Source organism: Pseudopodoces humilis, chromosome 5 (assembly GCF_049639895.1).
Source record: "Pseudopodoces humilis isolate 2021_Gansu_Grassland_sample_001 chromosome 5, ASM4963989v1, whole genome shotgun sequence".
NCBI classification, from domain to species: Eukaryota; Metazoa; Chordata; class Aves; order Passeriformes; family Paridae; genus Pseudopodoces; species Pseudopodoces humilis.
In genome coordinates, this window is record NC_142204.1 from 59,349,471 (window position 1) to 59,368,114 (window position 18,644).

Sequence of the window (18,644 nt, forward strand, 5' to 3'; positions counted from 1 at the left end):
AATTGAGAGGGAGGTGCTGTAGTCAGCATCCCTGGAGGTGTTTATTAAACACTGGATGTGGCACTCAGTGCCATGGTTTAATTGGCAAGGGGTTAGGTCATAGAGTGGACTTGATGATCTCAAAAGTCTTTTCCAATCTAGTTCATTCATTGATTCTGTGATTCTCTTGTACAGTCTTAAATGTTTTATCTAAAACCCACTCTATTGTAGAAAAGCTGCACAGTGTTACTCTTTGTGCCGAGTATTGACAACAGTGACTTCATAGTAATAGCTGAAATGAAATAGTTGCACAAAGTGAAAATATTTTTAGTGCTTTGCTGGTTATGGCCCTGATCCAGCAAACCACTTAAGCACATTTTTAATTTCACATAAATAAGATATACCATGGAAGTCAAACTACCTCTGTCTATTATTTTAATAAGGATAAACTTTGTCCCATTCACATACACAATAAAGCGAGCCCCACTGTTGAGAAAATATGTCACCATTTGTAGTCTAGCCTGCTGGACATTTTTTGTCTGATTTATGGGTATAATTTTCCTGAGCAAGTAATTCCCTGTGAATAGTATGTGTGACTGTGTACCAAATTTTTAAACAGTGTGAAAAAGGGGAAAAATTACAGTGGCTGGGTCATAGTGCAGTCTGGTTGTTGTGTTTTTCTATTTCGCTCTACACAGATGCATGTGGGTTACCTAGAAACAACATATTTTAAAGTAGCTAAGTGGTAATAATCCAAACATCTTTCAATAGGATTTTCCCATTTCCCTGGTTGTGGCCAGCTGTCCAGCAGGTCAGAATGACAGAGGGTTGCCCTAGTGTATGTTACAAGGCAGTTGTTCAGTTCATTTCTGAAAATAAAGAATTAACAAGAGGAGGACATATCTAAACTGTCTTGCACTGGCTAAGGAATTGCATAGGGGCTACTAAGTCATGTAAGTGCCTGCTCAGCTGTTTGGTTTTGGGGAATAAAGTGGTCACAGGAACAACAGCAACAGTATTTTTAGTTTACAGTTTGGGTGGTAGATATTAGTTTGTGTAAGTGTGCTTTAGGCATTGGAGCATTTTCACAACAGATTTTTATTAGAAAATAGCCAGTTCCATGACTGATCTTACTTCCCCACCATTTTGTAGTGGTACAAAGTATGATTTATGTGCAGATTTTCTGTGCTGTGAGATCAAAATAAAACTGTGAACAGACAGTACCATTAATTCAAAAATGCTGCATTGAATGGATCTGGTTTGGGGGGAAAGTTCTGATTGCCATTATAGTCTTACAACTGCTTGCAATTAATGTTCATAGATTTAATTTGGTTATATTTCATTATGGGGAAAATATGTATATGTCAACCTGAATCTTGCTTATCATGAGTTTTAGATACCTCAATTACAGTTAAGGTTCTTTTGTTGAAGGAAATACATATCGCATGACAAGAGGAAATAACATTTTATTTTATGCTAAAGCGCAGTAATTTATTTCTGGGAGACTTTCAATTATGTAGGCTTTCTATGTGCACAGTGTGCACCTGAAACAGCTTTGTGCTGGGTAATAACACCTCTTAGCTTCCAAAGGTTTATGTGTTCTCTGTGTTGTTAAACACATACACTGGATGGGGGGACAGTATGACAGAATGGTGACCTTCTTCCAGTGTTGTTGGTTATGGCATAGGAAGCTGTTGGAAAATGATTGCTACAGAGCTGAAAAGATAATCGGATGCAGTTCATTACTCATCTTGTCAGCTGCTCCTGCTACAAGGGATTGTATCACAAGATGTTAATCTGCTTGTGACTAGATTTCAAAGCAAGCATTTTTATTTTGGAGGGGGTGTAAATAATTTAACATCTTTCAATTCTATTTCATTTTCAGAAGCAAAAGAAATGGAAAATTCCTGATTTAAAGTCTCAGAATATTAATTGATAGAAATAGTAGTACATCCTTGTGGGTTATTTTACAAATATATGATGATATGCTGCAAAAAGCTATTTAATTGCAGAAGTTGTTTTTTTTTTTTAAACTAATTATGAGGTAGTATATTCCTTGAATAGTGAAAGTTAGCCTGCTAGCATACTTCAGTGTGTTCTGCAAGACAAGCATTAGGTACAAGACAGATTTGGACCAAAAAGAGCCCTATCTACACATTGAATCACTAATGTGGATGTACCCAATGCTCCCATACATTGTCTACCACCGAGGATATTTGGTGTGTGGAGGAGGACTATATTCATTATTTACAGATGGGAAGATGACAAGAAGGTAATTTTAGCTAGCTGATTTTAGTTTTCTGAAAGTGAAAGGCCCAAAAGAGCAGTTACTTTCTGATACTGTGGTTTGCTGTTCACGATGCTGTATGTGAAGCATAGGGCAAGGCTTACAAACTTTCCATTACATTAAGATGAGCCAGTAGATTTGCTGTGTACATTTCAAGCAAGCAGAACTCCCTTTTCCTCTTCCAGCTTCATCCTGCCTGTCTTTTTAAGTCCTTGAAGAAGTTGTCCACTACAAGGAACATTCCTTTTATTTCCTGATGGAGAAAAACACTCTCTACCCTTTGCATGTAATTTTCTGGTATTGAACATTTTCAGATGGAATTCCATGTTACTTTTTAAGCAGTTAAATTATAATTCGCATAAATCTAATAAATCTAATCCTTATTAGAATACATTATTTAAAAACAAGCATTGAGAGACTTAAATGTACTTTCAAAAGTAATATATTGAATTAATGTGTAGCCAAAATAAATTGCAGACTTAAACAAAATAAATTGTTTCTGGATGCTCATGGTTGCATATGGCACTTTTTTACTCCCTCAGGAGTATCTAGTGCTAATGTCTTGCTGTATTCCAGTTTTGGTAGCTACAGTCTACCCACTTGAATACCCCCTGGTGTATGCGTAGGCAACAGGATTCTCTAGTTCCTGTCACAAACTCTTACATGGTCTTCTCTGTGCTATTAATCAGCAGCTATATTTCACCTCCAGAGAGATTGCACCTCAGCACTGGACAAACTGAAATCTCGTATCATATTTTATAGAAGCAACCAGCACTCTGTAGATAGTGATTTTAGGAAATAGGGCATTTATTTTTCACTCAAATGTTTTTGACTGAGTAGTCAGTCAGTAGAAAATGTTACTTGACTTTTTCATGAAGCTTTTCCCTCTCCTTATACGTAATACAGTTGGCTAGCTGAGCCATGACAGCCTTCTTCACTACAAAATTCTGATGCAGTTAATGTACACCATTTGCCCAGGTCAGAAGACACAAGCTAATGAGCAGAGGCTGACTGGTATGGCTGTGGCTACCTATGCAAATGTGTGCATGAGAACATATGTATGTATGTCTGACTTTATATTATACTTGCAAATAGAAATACATAGAAAAGTTACATATTTCCGTAACAACATAAAATGTCATCCCGTTTACTGTTACTTGTCACCTTGTTGAATTCAATAATTAAGATAGGAATGTTGATGTGGAGGGGTACATGCATATTTGTTTTCTGGACCCTTTAATCCATGTGTTTTCTGCTGAGACAGTGACAGAGATGTAGGTAGTAATGAAAAAAGTTGTTTGAAAGTGCTCTCTAAGTATTTTTCCACCTCCATTGGATTATTTGGAATTTGAATTGAGTTTCCATGCTCAATAGGCAACCATTGTTCCAGGTTGGGATAGAGAATATAAAAACCAATTAATTTATACTTGATGTGAAAGGCCATTTGTTTTATAGTAGTCTTCATCTTCTAAATTCAAAACTGTGAAATAAAGAATTAAGTAATTTCACGTTTATGCTATAGCAATACATTTACCAAAGAAAAGAGATTTCATGCAGTGAAACTTCTGAATAATTTTCTGATATTCTAATTTTACTTTGCCCATTTATGAAAGTCAAGTACAATTTTACAGAAAATACAAACATAGCTATAAAATAAATTACTTCAGTTTCTAAATCCATCATTGTCCTCAAGCAGTCAAAAATGAGATTCTGTAATCCCAGTTTATTTTAGCATTCAGTGTTAATTATCATGCATTTTATGAGTCCAGCAGCATAAAAGATGTTCTCTCTCAATTCTTAACACATGACCCATAAAATTTATCCTTCTTTATCTTTAGAGATAAGGAGTAGAGTTGAATGAATTTCTCATCTAGTTGCAGAGTTTGTGATGATAATCCTATTTTTATCATTACTTTTAGATGTATCACTATATCTGTGACCGATTTTCAGGTTTTATATTAATTCCTTAAGATTTTTTTTTAACTGAAACTTGAGCTTGAACTTGCTGTCTTGCAATGAACAGGTCTTCAAGAGGGATGCAGTGGTTCCTGTTAATGACTGACATTGTAAAGACATTCGTTGCTTTGCCCATTATTGCCACTGGTAGTGGAAAGAGATAATTTTTTTCCTTTATCATCTTAAGTAATAGTAATTAATTTTGGAGTAGTGAGATCTTTAATAGATTATCTCCACCTTTTTATGATGCTGCTGGGCAGTGCAGAAGTTAATCTGACTTTTTTTTTCATTTCTGATTATCATTCCTATAGTGATTTGGTCAAACTGGTTAATGCAGCAGTGGGGTCAAGAGATGACATGTACACCATGCACTGAAGAAAACCGTTCTGTTCAGAACAGGTTTTCTCTCCCCATGACAACACTGAACAGTTTTTCATGTATCTTAACAAGCAGTCAGGACAGGATACCCATCCTCATCTCATGGAATTTTTTTCCTACCTCAGACAAGGATCAAAAATCACGCTTTAATGCTTGACCCTACATGCCAAATGTTGGGGGCAGTAGGGATGCATCCTGCCCCTGCAGATTCCCTTTGGTGTGCTCCCTTGTTTCCACTTCTGACTGCAAGCCTTGTTGGCACCAGGCATTGAAGAGTCAGCTGTGAGGTTCACTGTATTTTTGTGTGTTTAATATTTTCGAGAAGCAGAGCTGCTCAGTGCGCAGCATGCAGTGGGTTTGGTCCCTGGTTGGAGTTTGGCAACACGTGGTGATGGCAGTAAATAATTGCTGTGGTGTATCCAGCACGAAAACTCCCATGGAATGGGAAGGTCACTGCAGTGCAAAGAGGGTTTCTAACACATCTCCTGAGGTGTGCTACTTCAGGCTGCCCTCACACCCTAGAGATCTGGGATAATTTCTCTCAGACTTGGAGGAAAATACTTAATTCAATACAAGACTGAAGCCTTTGTTTTCTCCAATACTGTTTCTAGCTCTGAACCTGAGGGAAACTCCTCAGATTTCACTTACTTTGTTTTTATTCTCAGTGATGAGAATGAAATGACTGGAAGCATTTGCATTGCTTGAGATTCTTTGAAAAGAGTTTGGTTTGAAACTTGTGTTTCTTTTGTCCCTTGCTCTCAGGATGGCCAGTCTGATATTTTGTACAAATTTTGGACTGCAGTAACCCAGACACTTTCCTCTCAGTTTCAGTCAGCAACAGACTGTAAGTATTCAGTAGAAACGATTTGTAATGTGTTCTGTAATTATTTTGAATCTTGCTTTTCAGTAAGCCCTTTGATCAGTATCTCCTCTACCAGAACTGTAGCAATGGTTCACTCAGCACAAGGTCTCTGTGTTTAAAACTTCTGGGTTTGTGAGCAGGCAGTTTAGCATCCTCCTAAACTATGGTTGAATTTTCAGAAAGAAATATTTTCTCTTTCATTAAGTAGTTGTTATCGAATAACAAAACGTGTTTTTCTAACTGTGAGTGGAGGTAAAAATATTTGGAATGGTATATCATACTTCCTAAAGCAAGTGGGTTTGCCAAATTCAAAATTAGTAATTTGATTATAAAGATAAATTCGTAGTCTTTTCTTGTTAGACACTGATTGGTTGTAAAAATCAGATTTCAGCCATTTTTTGGATACCATTATAAAAAGGATTTTAGTTCTGACTATACACAGTTTTCTCTACATGTAAATAGCTGATACAATCAAGGAATATTAAATATAAATCATGTAACATAAGACAGTACTATTACTAGAACATGCTAATGCAGCATGTGGTTGGATCATAGGTGAGTTTGGTACTTTCATAAATATATCTTTCACGTTTGCATAGAGTGTTAAAGTTAATCATTTGCACATAGAGGTGAAGTGCGTAAGATGTGCATTTATCTTTGTGATTTCAGCTGTTGCACTGGCCCCTCAAAATTTGGTCCTTCCAGGCTTTATAGCAGCAGTATAATTTTGAGGAACTAGCTGGTGGATTCATGTTCAGTGGTTGCTAAGTAACTAGATGATCCCAAAAGAAAATGTATGCATCTTGTGTTAAAACATATTAATTTTACTGTTTGCCTTCTGCATTGCTTTAAGAGCAGTATGTACATACCCTGAGCCTCCTGTGTTCACACTGAACTGCTACCTGTTCTCAGCACTTGTGTTTAAGATTGTAAAATTATGACATCAGTTAATGGGACCAACCAACACTACAGAACTGAGGGAACTCTTACATGTTGTCAGCTGTACTTTTTCTAACAGCTATTCAAAACTGTTTTATTGCTAATGGTTTTTAATAATAAGTTTTATATAAACATTTATAGGGAGGTTTCAGTGTGAATGATGTTTTTATTTTGCTACAGCTGAGCTTTGGGGAGACAGATTTTTTTCATTTAAGTGAGGCATCTACATGAAAATGTTCATTTTTAACAAATTTCTGGTGACCGAATCCACTGACATCAGTCAGGTTCTGGATCATATAGATCAGAGGAAGACAAGATACTAGAAAAGTAGTGTAAAAATAGGAATTTATGTCAGTTTAAAAGGTTTGCTATTAGATCATGATCTGCTTTTGTGAGGTTGGGACAGTCTTTGTAAACATAGCTTCATGACCTAAAATAGCTCTGTGTTTGATAATAAATGTGAATCCTCCAGTACTCAAAATTATGTATTTGAACTGAAAGCACAGGCTGGATGAAATGGGGCAGATGTTTGGAACCTGACAAACCTACCAATGAATGGAACAGTGTTAATCTCCTAATGTAATGGGAAATCTACAGAGTATGAGTGATGTTAGATCAAGATTAACAGTTGCTAAGGCAGTTGTACATTTGTTTCATTTCCTGTTACTTGTGGCAAGTCTTTCAAGGCTGAAAATAATGCAGCTTTTTCTGCTGGCTTTGTCGTTCTTTGACAAGTTTAGGAACAGCATATTAAGTATCTTGTTTTAAGAAGTGTGCATAAAAGCATATGCTTCCCTCATCACATTTCTGAAGACTTTGATTCATAGGAGTTACCTTTGTTTGTTTTAAATTGTTATCTTCAAACAGCCCCACACTTATCCTCTATCAAGATATTGTTAGCAAATGTCTAGATTTAGAGAGTTCCAATTACACTTTGGCCTCAAACGAATGATAATAATAATAATTAAGTTTGATACCAAACATTTATTGTACAAAATAAAGTAAGTGTTCCATATCCAGTCTTCCAATTGTGGGGTTTATACTGGTGCTTTATATCCTTTGTCAAGTGCATTTAATATTATAGTTATGTCACCTTGAAATTATTTACAAATATTACATTATTAATATTGAACTTAGGGTAACATTGTGTATCATTGATACAAATGTAAGGATAGAGGTTGTTTATAGGAATAAAAAAATAGTTTGAACTTAGCATTCTGTGTTGCTTACTGCTTTATTTTGCAGCCTCTATGTTTTTGAAACAAGCATTTGAAGGAGAATACCCTAAATTACTGAGGCTTTATAATGACTTGTGGAAGCGCCTCCAACAATATAGTCAAAATATTCAGAGGAATTTTAACACAAGTGGAACTACTGATCTTTTTGCTGAACTGCAACAAATGGAAGAAGATGCACAGGATATATTCATGCAAAAAAATGAAGATTACGAGTATGTATTATGAACTGTAAGACTATAAAATATAAATCTTTGCAACCTGTAAGAAAATAGAATATTTTTTTAAACTTTCTGTTATTCAAATAGTCACTGCAGGATAATTTCAAAGGTTTTTTTCCCCCTCTTGCAGTTACTGCTCTAAGGCTGTTTTAGAGCTGTAGGCTTTTCATTAGCTTATTTATCTAACAGTGTTGGGTTGTCTTGTCTTTCACAAAGTCTCTGACTTTTGAACAAGTTCTATCTTTTTGTTTCTTCAGGTAAATAAATAGGAAAATGGTAAAAATTGAGTTTTGTATGCACTGTGATTACAGCAGTACCTTTCTCCTAATGATACTGCAATCATTTGAGTGTGACAAATGCTCAGTTGTTATGATTCACAGTTTTTGGTTTATACATCATAGAATAAACATGATCTAAGTGATATCAGAAAGATCAAAATGAAACAGGCTTATCAAGCCTATTAGGACTTCTAGACTTATGTAAGATAAAATGAATATTTTATATGAGAATTGTATTGACTTAAATATGTTCTTGAGCAGTCAGTGGGAGACTTATCAGAAGACTGTTTTTCATATGCATATGTTTTAAAAGCAGAAAAGGAAAAACAGGTTCAGTATTGCAAAGTTTGTACATCTGGAAAGATTTAATGCTATTGCGTATTTTAATTTAAAATGTAGTAACTTTTTCTTATGTGCAAAGTCCAGAAAAGGCCTTGAAAGATTCACTGCAACAGTATGAAGCTGCCTATCTGTCAAAATCCTTGTCTCGACTGTTTGACCCCATCAATCTTGTCTTTCCTCCTGGAGGTCGGAATCCTCCCTCTTCTGATGAGCTTGACAGCATCATTAAAACTATAGCCAGGTATGCACATATAAGGCATTGTAAATGTAACACTCAGCATGCATTTTTCATAAGTTACAGTTTTAGAAAGGAGACTTCCTTTGTGGTAAAAGGTTGATTACTCTTCAATTATAAAGTAGATTAGTGCAAAAATCAAGTCAGAATTTGGGGTGGGGTGGGACAGGACGGGGTGGGGTGGGGTGGGATGGGATGGGGTGGGATGGGATAGGATAGGATAAAATAGAGTAACACAGAATAGAATATTTCAGTTGGAAGGGACCTACAACGATAAATCCAGTCCAATTGCATGAACACTTCAGAGCTGGCCAAAAGCTGAAACATGTTCAGGGCATGGTCCAAATGCCTCTTAAATACTGACAGGCTTGGGGCATTGACCAGCTCTCTAAGAAGCTATTCCAGGGTTTGACACCCTCTTGTTAGGGAAATGATTCCTTAATCATGAGTTGGAACTTCACCATGCAGCTTTGAACCATTCCCACACCTCATCTCAGTGGATCCTGGGGAGGAATGCTCAGCACCTCCCTCTCCACTTCCCCTGCTTAGGAAGCTGTAAAGAGCAATGAGTCTGCCCCTCCTTTTCTTCAAATTAGACAAGCCCAAACCCTTTGCTGCCCCTCATAGGACATTCCTTCCAGTCCTTCCAGCAGATCTGTTGCCCTCCTCTGGACACATTCAGGTAACACCACATTCTTCCGAAATTCTGGAACCTTGAACTAGATATGGTGTTCAAGGTGAGGCTGCACCAATGCTGAATACAGCAAGATAGGCACACCTTCATTATTATTTATAATAACTAATATATTTTATTATTTTCTGTACTTTTTCTGAAATAAATTTTAATACAAGTTATAATGTTAATAATATTAACATGATAGTATAATAATAATGTTAATATAAGTTTTAATGTTTAAGCTTATAAAAGATCAGGAAGAGAAATTTTACACATACTGTAGATGTCTGGTATCTTAATTATCCTGACTGTGTCAAAGGGCAAGGTTGCTTGGCTGGAAGTGGTAATACCTGGTATAAATACCTTGTTGGAGTGAAACAGCAAGATAATATATAAGGATGACTATTCCTGGTAGAATTTGTAGAATAAGATACCTAAATTACCACTGGTGCATTTTCCCTCATAAGCCTTTGGTATTGACTACTCAGTTTAACAAAGTCTGAAAAAAGATGGGCAGTATTCACAGTATGTATGTGTGTATATAAAATACTAAATATTGACACAGCACTTGTGACTGGGAGTTACAGATGCTCAGAACATGTCTGTTGGTGTGGTGACTGATACTATTTTCCTTCTTGCAAAAGAGAAAGGAAAACAATGTGAAAATTATGAAATTTCAGCTGAGTTTTCCAGAGTGACATTTAGCTAATGATGTTTGGGGCCCTAGAGAGTTCTCAGAGAAGATTATTCTAAGTTGGGTGCCTAATGATTCTCCAGCTCTTGAGAGAGGTTAAACTCACCAGTAGCAACATGATGGTTCTTGTGCTTGCCTGTCTTCAGCAGAGCAGTTTTGAATGCAGCCCCAGATGATGGAGATCTGGGGATGTTCATGAACAAAAAAAACTGGAAGTGATTTAGAAGTCTTTTCCTTCTTCGTTTGTTCCCTGTCATTCCTTGGGGGCCTCTTTTACTATAAAGGATTGCCTAAAACACAGCTTATTAGTTGTGTCAAGCTAAGGCATCCCCTGGGTATTTCTGCACAGCTCATGTAATTCCAGAGTTGAATGACTGTGTATTCACCTGTAATGTTTGAAGGCTGCTGCCAAAGCTTGAATGCAGTTAATTGCTGTCAATATTTTTGAATGGCTTACTAATAGTGATTTCATACTGAAGTGTCATTCCTAAACTTTGCTCATTTTTACTAGAATAGGAACACTGCACATAAAATTCCCAAATGACTTGTTAAATTGTAAACTGAATTATGGTGCGTGGAAAGACTTGGTTGTATGTGTTACTCTCTCTAAATTGACATGCCACGTAACTGTGGATTCATAGTTAATTCTTTATCGATTCAATACAGCACTGTTTAGCTGTTAATTAAGATTTGTAATCTTTGTTTCCAGTGAGCTAAATGTGGCTGCTGTTGATCCAGACCTGAGTTTAGCTGTGGCCAAAAATGTGGCGAAGACCATTCAGCTTTATGGTGTAAAGTCAGAACAGCTTGTAAGTAATTTTAAATTTCTAAAAATGAATGTTTTTTTTCATGTACAGTGTTCTGGCTTTTGTAGATTTAGAACATAACAGTTAAGCAATCTAGATAGACAAAACCTTCCAATTAGCTTTCCATTGTATTTATAAACATTATCAGTAAAATTCTGCCTTCAGACAAACTCAGTCTATTGATAGCAGTAAAATTTATCTGTATAACAACTACAAATTGAATTTGCCACATTAATTTTAAAAAACTCAAAATTGTAGATGTCACTAAACAAAATAAAGACTGTTAAATTAAGTTCTTTATTAACCAATATTTGACACTACATCAATTACATGATACAGCATCTTTAGGGTATTAAAATCTAGACTATTCAAATGCTATTTTTTACTATTGCAAGAAATTTTGGGTATTTTTTCCATATATTTATTATTTCATATATATTTAACTGACCTTTGATTTGTTTGCATTTGTCATATATTTCCAATCATACCATGCAGTGGTATCTGGTGTTAACCTGAATAGAAGAAGGATTCCCAAAGCCTTATCCTTTCGGCAAGAGCCTCCAAAAAAAGCCTGTGGATAGTACAGTGAATGATGTCATCGTACCAAGGAAATAATTCAGATGAACAGTTCTCTCTTAAGAACTGTTGCTGAAATTTACTCTAAGTTTTATTTAAAGAAAGATGTTTGCTAATATTTTCGTGTACCAATTGGCTACAAAACATTGCAGCAATTTAGTCAGCATGGTTTCTGTATACCTTTTACATTTCTGCTGTCTCAGAATGGCTTTGAAAAAATTGAAATTTCGTAATGAATACTAGGTTTGTCTTGTCTATTGGAAGAATTGTCTTGGAAGTTTGCAGACTTGGTGTATGGAAAAGGAATGTAGGTGAAGCAGTCATGAAGGCCATAAAGAATACTTTAAATTTTAAAATAAAAACAAATGTTAACATTATTTTGTTAGCTATTTAAAGCATAGTGCTTAAGTTGGGTCTGCTTTTAAAGATACCAAATCATGACTTTGTATTTTCAGAATAAAATTTGCTTATGACAGAAATGAGGATTTTTAGTAGATTGTGAGAGTAATCATAGGTAAAAAAATACATTGTTGTCTATACGTCATGGAGTGTAGTGTCAAATAGTGGCGTTTAACTGGGAAGAAAAAAGACCTTTCAGCTGTAACTTTGAAAGTATCAGGGTTGTGCTCATTGTCTCTGTTAGAGTCTGGCCAGTGGGTTCTTTGGAAGTGAACATCGTTTTGTGATCAGACAGCTGGGAAATTCTCAAGAAACCCTGAAAAAACCAGGATACTTAGAAATAAGCTGATAAGTATATGATTTGTGGCTTTGTGTTAGCTAACCTTAAAGTAAAAGAATGTAGGAGGAAAGAGGGAGTGTGAGCCCCTGAACTTTATGAATTTGACAACTGAAAATGCAAACTTGAAACACTAAAAAGCTAAGTGATGTGATTAGCCAAGCTGGCAGGATGAACATCAATGTCCTTGAAGCACATACCTACAAACTGTAAAATAATATTAAGAGTATTGCACAGCTACCCATTTTTTAAACTTTCTTTCCTTGCTGATACACGTTACAAATTTAAAAACCAGAAGTGCTCAACACAGTTGCCAAGATAAAAGTGTCAGAGTCATCTTTGAAGTGCTGAAATATCATTCCTAGCCTCCAGCTGCCTCTCCAGCAGGGCATGGCTCTCTCACTTGTCCTGTGCCATGCTTGCCAGCCCTCTGGATATAATCTGGAACAATTTAGCCTTTTTTGGTGTCTATTTTTGGGCAGACAGATTGAGCCTGAAATGTGCACCACGTGTAGAATAGGAGCTATGTCAGACAGCACTGTTTCATTATGTTTTAGTGGTTTAGCCAAGAATGCAATCTTAATTCAATCTTGCAATCCAACCTCCAACAATAGCTTGGAGTCAACAATAGTTCTCTCTAAAGCTGAGAAGGGGACCATGGAACATATCCGCTCAGATGCTTCATGTCTGATAGCTATAGCAGAGCAGTGCTAGAGATGGAAATTTAATTTCCTGGAGGAATTTGAAATTGAGTTCTCTTCCAAATTAAAAGTAAACAAAACCATCTCAGAATTCTCAGTGAAGGAAGGTGGGGGCAGGAGACTTTAAAAAGTAATTAATTTTTTTTTTAATGTTGTAATATTGCAGGTAGATTTGAAAGGTGATGAACTGAAATGTGCAGTTCTAAAAAGCTTGAGACATTCTGATGTCGATGTCAGGGTTTTTATTTACTCAGTTTCACAAAATAAGGAATTCACTGAGATTCCATCACTGTTTCTCCAGGTATTCTTAAATAGACAAATAACAAGAAAAATGTTACTCAAGATTCAAAGGTTTTACCTTTGAGGAAAAGCAGCATCTGTCAGTCTGTACATACAGTCCTAAAGCAAAAACTACTAAGAAAAAACAGCCTCTTCCTGTAAATCCAAAATGTTTGTGTTACTTGTGGTTTGTACCCTTTTCAGCTTTCCCCACATCAAAAACCTGCTGCACCTGAGACCTGTTCTTTTATTAACTGGTTCAGAGAAGATAATAACCTCTGGAAGCAGCAGTATGTAGATACATTCTGCTGTTGGATGAATCTTTAGTCAATCCCTTGCTGATGCTTGATGTGGCTGGTGTATGCCATGCAGCGTTCACAATTATTCTCCTTTTTTGTGAGAAGGCAGTAAGTTGTATTTCCTGAAAACAAAAAAAAAAGTTGAGTAATTTGGGGTGTTTATGAGAATCCATGCTCCTTAACAAAAGATAGGAACTCATAAATCTGCTTCCTAGAGATATTTTTACCCATTTGTTTAACTGATAGTTGAGCAGTGTAAAAGAGAACTTAAAACTCACCAACATCTTTATTTGACATGGCAGCAGTAATTGTGTGGCAGGATCCTCTAGTGCAGTGGTCTTAAGATTTTTGGTTATGCATTCCTATCAGTATAAACTTTTTGAGCATGCACCATCATTATATGTATACTTGTTTATTTGTAACTTTTATACAGGCACTACTGAAGTTCTGATTTTTTTGTCATGCACCCTATTTTGTCTTGCCTAATCCTTGTGGTGCATGTACCCCACTTCAAAGACCACTGCTCCTAAGTAATACTCTGCAGTAATCTTCCATAATAAGGGAACAGATTTGGTCTGTTAATTTTTGAAAAAGATGCCTTGTTGATTGCAGTCTTTTGAATTCATATTTGATTTTGTTAGTATGCGGATTTATATCAGATTTTTCATTTATTTATAGAAAAATTAAAAAGATGAGAGTCCAGTGATTGAAAGTGAAACAAAACTGTGTTTCCCCAGTTGATTACCTGTAATTTTGTCATTTACTGAGCTGAATTTTGAATATACTTGAAATGCTGTGGTTTTTCTTAAAATTAAAAGCGTCTTTGTTGCAACTTTGCAATCACTATATTTTTGTTTGCTGTTGATAGAGAAGTTGTGAAACATTGAGGGTTAGAAGCTCTGGAAGTTTGCAAGCTATGTAGTTTTGCCAACAAGCAGAAAAATAAGTTGCAAGATCCATTGTCCACATAGACTGAAGATGGAAGAGCGCTCTTTGGTCCTCTAGTCTATTCCCTTCCCAGCACAGGACTGTTCGAAACAATATTTGTTGTTGGGGGTTTTGTTGCATTCTTTCTGGTTTTAAAGTGATGATTTCAGTTACCTGAATATAAGTACTGCATGTTCTCTTACTTTTGTGCTGTTTCTATTCAGCTTGTCATGTGGGTGGATTGAAATACACTAACACACCCACCAAGTGCACATAGATGAAATGTGTTGTGCTGTGAACATGAAAATGCAGTTGTTTAGAGAAGGTGTGATTCTCCTACTTTGTGAACCTGGAGACCTCTACCAGTTTCCTCCCTAGAGTTACAGTCATCCTGTCAGACTATCTTTATTAATTTTGATCTGAGTCCCAGAGCAATCCTTCCTGCCTTGTGTGATGGAGGCTGTCTTGCTGACTCCTCCCAGCATAGGGCATCACTAGAGACATCATCAGAGACAATGTTATCCTTTGGCCAATAAGCAAGCAAAGAGTCATTTGCAGAGGCAGGGTTGTAAAAATGAGGTTGCCCACTTGCTTTTCAAAGCAGATGGGGGCGATTATGCTGGCAAATTCTGGTGGATTAAACTGTCTTAAAAACATTTCTCTATGAGGATATGGTGTGCTTACATGATTTAGTCAGACACAAACTCACTCTACTGTGCTGCCAGATGGCAGAGCACATTTTAGCTCCACTCCAGTACATGCTGACCAGTTCAGCTGTGGCACCTTGCTGAACATAACATTCACTCCGCCTGGAGCACAAGCAGAGAAAGTTCATGTCTGCTTCAAGTACAAACAAAGCAAAAACCTGCATGGCCATGCTAAACTAGGCATTTTTTTTTTATAATGTTAGGGTAGAAGAGGCTAAAATCAGTGGGAGCTGTGATTGCCTATAATTGGAGTGTTTCCTAAATATGGAATATTGTATTTTATGGAGTAATAAGTTTATGTAAAAAAGGGATCTTTCCAGCAGACAAGAGGCTGCAGGCAGATGATATAATGGAGATCTTTCCCACTGTCAGACTTGTAAGCAGTAATGGAGAGGAAGCCCTCAAAAGGTGGAGATGGAGAGTGGGTGTAATGAGGGAGGGAGGAAGGAAGTAGAGAATTTGCATAATTTTTTTATTCTCTTAACTCAGTGTGGTTGAACTGATGCCATATTTCTCACAAAAGCTGATGAATGAGGCAGCGGTCCGAAATACAGGCTGAGGGCAGTGCTCAGGGAGATCTACTAACCTTTACCCTCTGCTACTAAATTGTCCTTTATAGCTCATGGTAGAGGCTTGGCTTCTCATCAGGATTTTAGCCTGGGCAATGGTTGTGGTGTTTGTGATACCAAGTTTGCCATTTGGAAATTTTTAAGCACTGTGCAGAGAGCACAGTCCTTCCTGGCGTTCTGAAGAATTCTTCCCTGATCTTCTTAGAAAACACAAGACAGTGCATGGTGTATTTTATGTATTTCAAAGTTAAAGTGCTAAAATCCCAGTAATAGAAGCAGATTTTGAGATTAAAGTGAATACGTAAGTGTCAAAAATTAGAGTCAGTGCACCAAGGTTCAAAGAGTTGTCACATATCCTCAAAGGGCAGGACATTGAATCACATATTGGTGACCTTCACTACTGGACATGCCATGAGACAAAATGAGAAAGAATTTGTTATTCTAATCCCAAAATGGATGACTGTACACTTCAGACATAAGAACATTTGTGTGGATTTTTCTGGGTGAATTACGCTTTAAGATTCTGGATTGTTTTGAGGGAAAAGTCAGCATCAGCTGATGATATCTGTGATATAGAGTAGGCAGCCTCTTTCTCACTGTCCTGGATCTCAGTAGTATATTGAGATTTATTTATATTTACTTAAGTAAATATTTGAGTTATGTAATGTTATGCATGGTTCTAAAATGTGCATCAGTTGCAGAGCACTGGAGCAATATGAGCAGTAATATATTGGCACAGAAGATTTCTTGAGAAGTAACTGGGAAGCTTTGATTTGGCCTGATCTTGGTTTTGAATACAATGGTGAAACTGGATTTCAGATGTTGTGAAACAATTCTGAATATTTAACTGGCTTAATGGTTAAATGTAAGGTGACTCTAACTTGAAAATTCTGTGATTAAAATTAATATACATTATTTCTAAATTTCTGAGAGCTTACTGAGATTACTTTTCAAGTAACTGGTACTAGATAGTGTAACTAAGACAATGTTATTGTAAAGTATTATTATGTGCCATAATGATGAGAAGCATGTGCTTGATGACAGACTTTTTTAGTGCATTATAATTTAAGAAAATAAATACCAAAAAAAAAAAGCAGAAGTAGAAAAGTGTAGCAATTCATTGTTGTGTCAGCCCCCTCTGCAGAGGCAAACACTAGATACATGCATATCCCAATCACTGACTGCTTGTCCCCAGATGGTCTGTGTTTGCTTTTCAAAGAGAATATGGGTGTTGAAAACAAGTAACTGTCCTCAGAACAGTAAAAGCAAGTAAATTAGCTTGGTCTCATCTGTGTGACAGCAAATTTGTATCATCGAGGCTTGTTCTGATTAGTGTTGGCCTCACTTCAAGGATCAGCAAGAGGTGTTTGTTTTTGCTGCAGAAGGGCTGCGTATTGAATTGCTCCACACTGTCACCCTGGTGTTTGTGTCAATGTCTGCCTCTCGCTTCAGAGCACGAGGTCAGTAGGGGCTTGTGACTGACACTCAGGACTTAATCTGCCATCCCAGCTGTGAGCATCTCTCTGAGAGGGAAGGGTAGCAGAGATGTCTGTGCTAGGGAGCAGAAGGTTCCTGGAAGCACCCCTGGGCACTGTGGCCAGTGGGGCCGGGCAGTGCCTCCTGGCTGGGTTGGGGTCTCCTTCTCCAGAGCAGTGCCGGGCTGCCGGAGCCCTCCTGGCAATGGTGTGTGCAGGACTGCCTGTCCTGAGCTGCAGCTGGAGCCTGGGGAAGGTGCCTGTTGGCCCAAGCCAAGAACTTGCTGATGAGTGCCCTACCAGCTTAGCAGTACAGACAATCACGTGCCAGATTCATGGATCTTTCCTGGCATCATTTAATTTACAGCTAAGGGTGTAGCCAATATGTGACTGAGACTGAACAAGAGCGAGATGCAAAATCTGTTCAAGAGGAAGCTTAAAATGCTGACAGATTGGAGTAATTTTTTTCTTGCATCTGGAATTCATACTTCCTTCTGCTGTAAATTAATCTCTAAGGCAAAAGTTAGATGTGATTTCTTCTGTAGTAATATTGCTTTTGGTCTTAAAATTTTTCAGATTGCCAGAGCTACAAAATGTATGCTTTCCAAAACATGTTTTTCTATCTGCAGTGCTTGTCAGCTGTACTTGACTTATTTAATATAGCATTTGGTGTTTCTACCAGAGTTTTAGACCTTGAAAAGAGTACAGTTGTCTGTGGCATTGTGGCTAATTGGCAACTTAAAATACGGCTGGATGGGTGCAAGAAAACTCTGGGATATTAACTCTTCGGTGTTCATCTGTTTCTTCGAGTAGCCAAGTGTTTCTTTGAGCCAACTCAGATGACACCTTTTTGCATGCCATTGCAACCAAGCCCTTCTCTAATTTAATATTCTATTTTTAGTGAATGTAATGGATGGAGATACAGGCTGAAGACTATCTATCTATCTGTCATGTTCAGATATTTTTAGAGCACTGATCTTTGTAATGCTGATCAGCACCAAATGTATTACATAAGATTAGCATCAAAATATATACAATGGAAAGTCAGCTCTGCTGCAGTTGTTCTTAAATTATTTTTAGTATTGCCCACAAAACCTGTATAGCTCAGTGCATTGCCCTGCCACTGTGCTCGGTCTCTATAGGAAACATTTTTAAAGATTTATCTTTTCTCAGACTTTTCAGTCTCAGGTCTCCTTCCTGAGACTTCAAGTAAGATAGTCAGTGATGCACATTATGAAGATTTTAATAAATACCCACTTTCCACCAGGACTGAAGCGAGACAAATTGTCTTTCCTTGTCCTTCAATCCAATTTATATTTGAACTTGTGATTAGCAGATGCAAGATTCCAAATTATTTTACTTACATTCCTAGCTAGTGTTGTGTTCTTTATTAGTGATCGGGTGGCTTTGTCTTTTGCAGTTACCCATAATGATATTTTCAATTTTCAAATTTTAGTGGATACTTGGAACTCCTATCTTCTCATTAA

At 36.9% G+C, this 18,644-nt stretch overlaps 1 protein-coding gene across 3 annotated transcripts in view; it reads left to right on the top strand.

Moving 5' to 3' along the window:
• The window catches only part of COG5 (component of oligomeric golgi complex 5), a 175,350-nt gene that overhangs the window by 123,876 nt on the left and 32,830 nt on the right, over window positions 1-18,644 (top strand). For all 3 annotated transcript variants that reach the window (XR_015772491.1, XM_005519180.3, XM_014248890.2), the window contains exons 11-14: window positions 5,363-5,444; window positions 7,647-7,851; window positions 8,557-8,718; window positions 10,792-10,891. Coding sequence is in view for 2 of the 3 variants with exons in the window: in XM_005519180.3 (XP_005519237.2) it covers window positions 5,363-5,444; window positions 7,647-7,851; window positions 8,557-8,718; window positions 10,792-10,891 (549 nt within the window). In the remaining variant the exon portion in view is untranslated. The remainder of the gene's footprint in view (window positions 1-5,362; window positions 5,445-7,646; window positions 7,852-8,556; window positions 8,719-10,791; window positions 10,892-18,644) is intronic.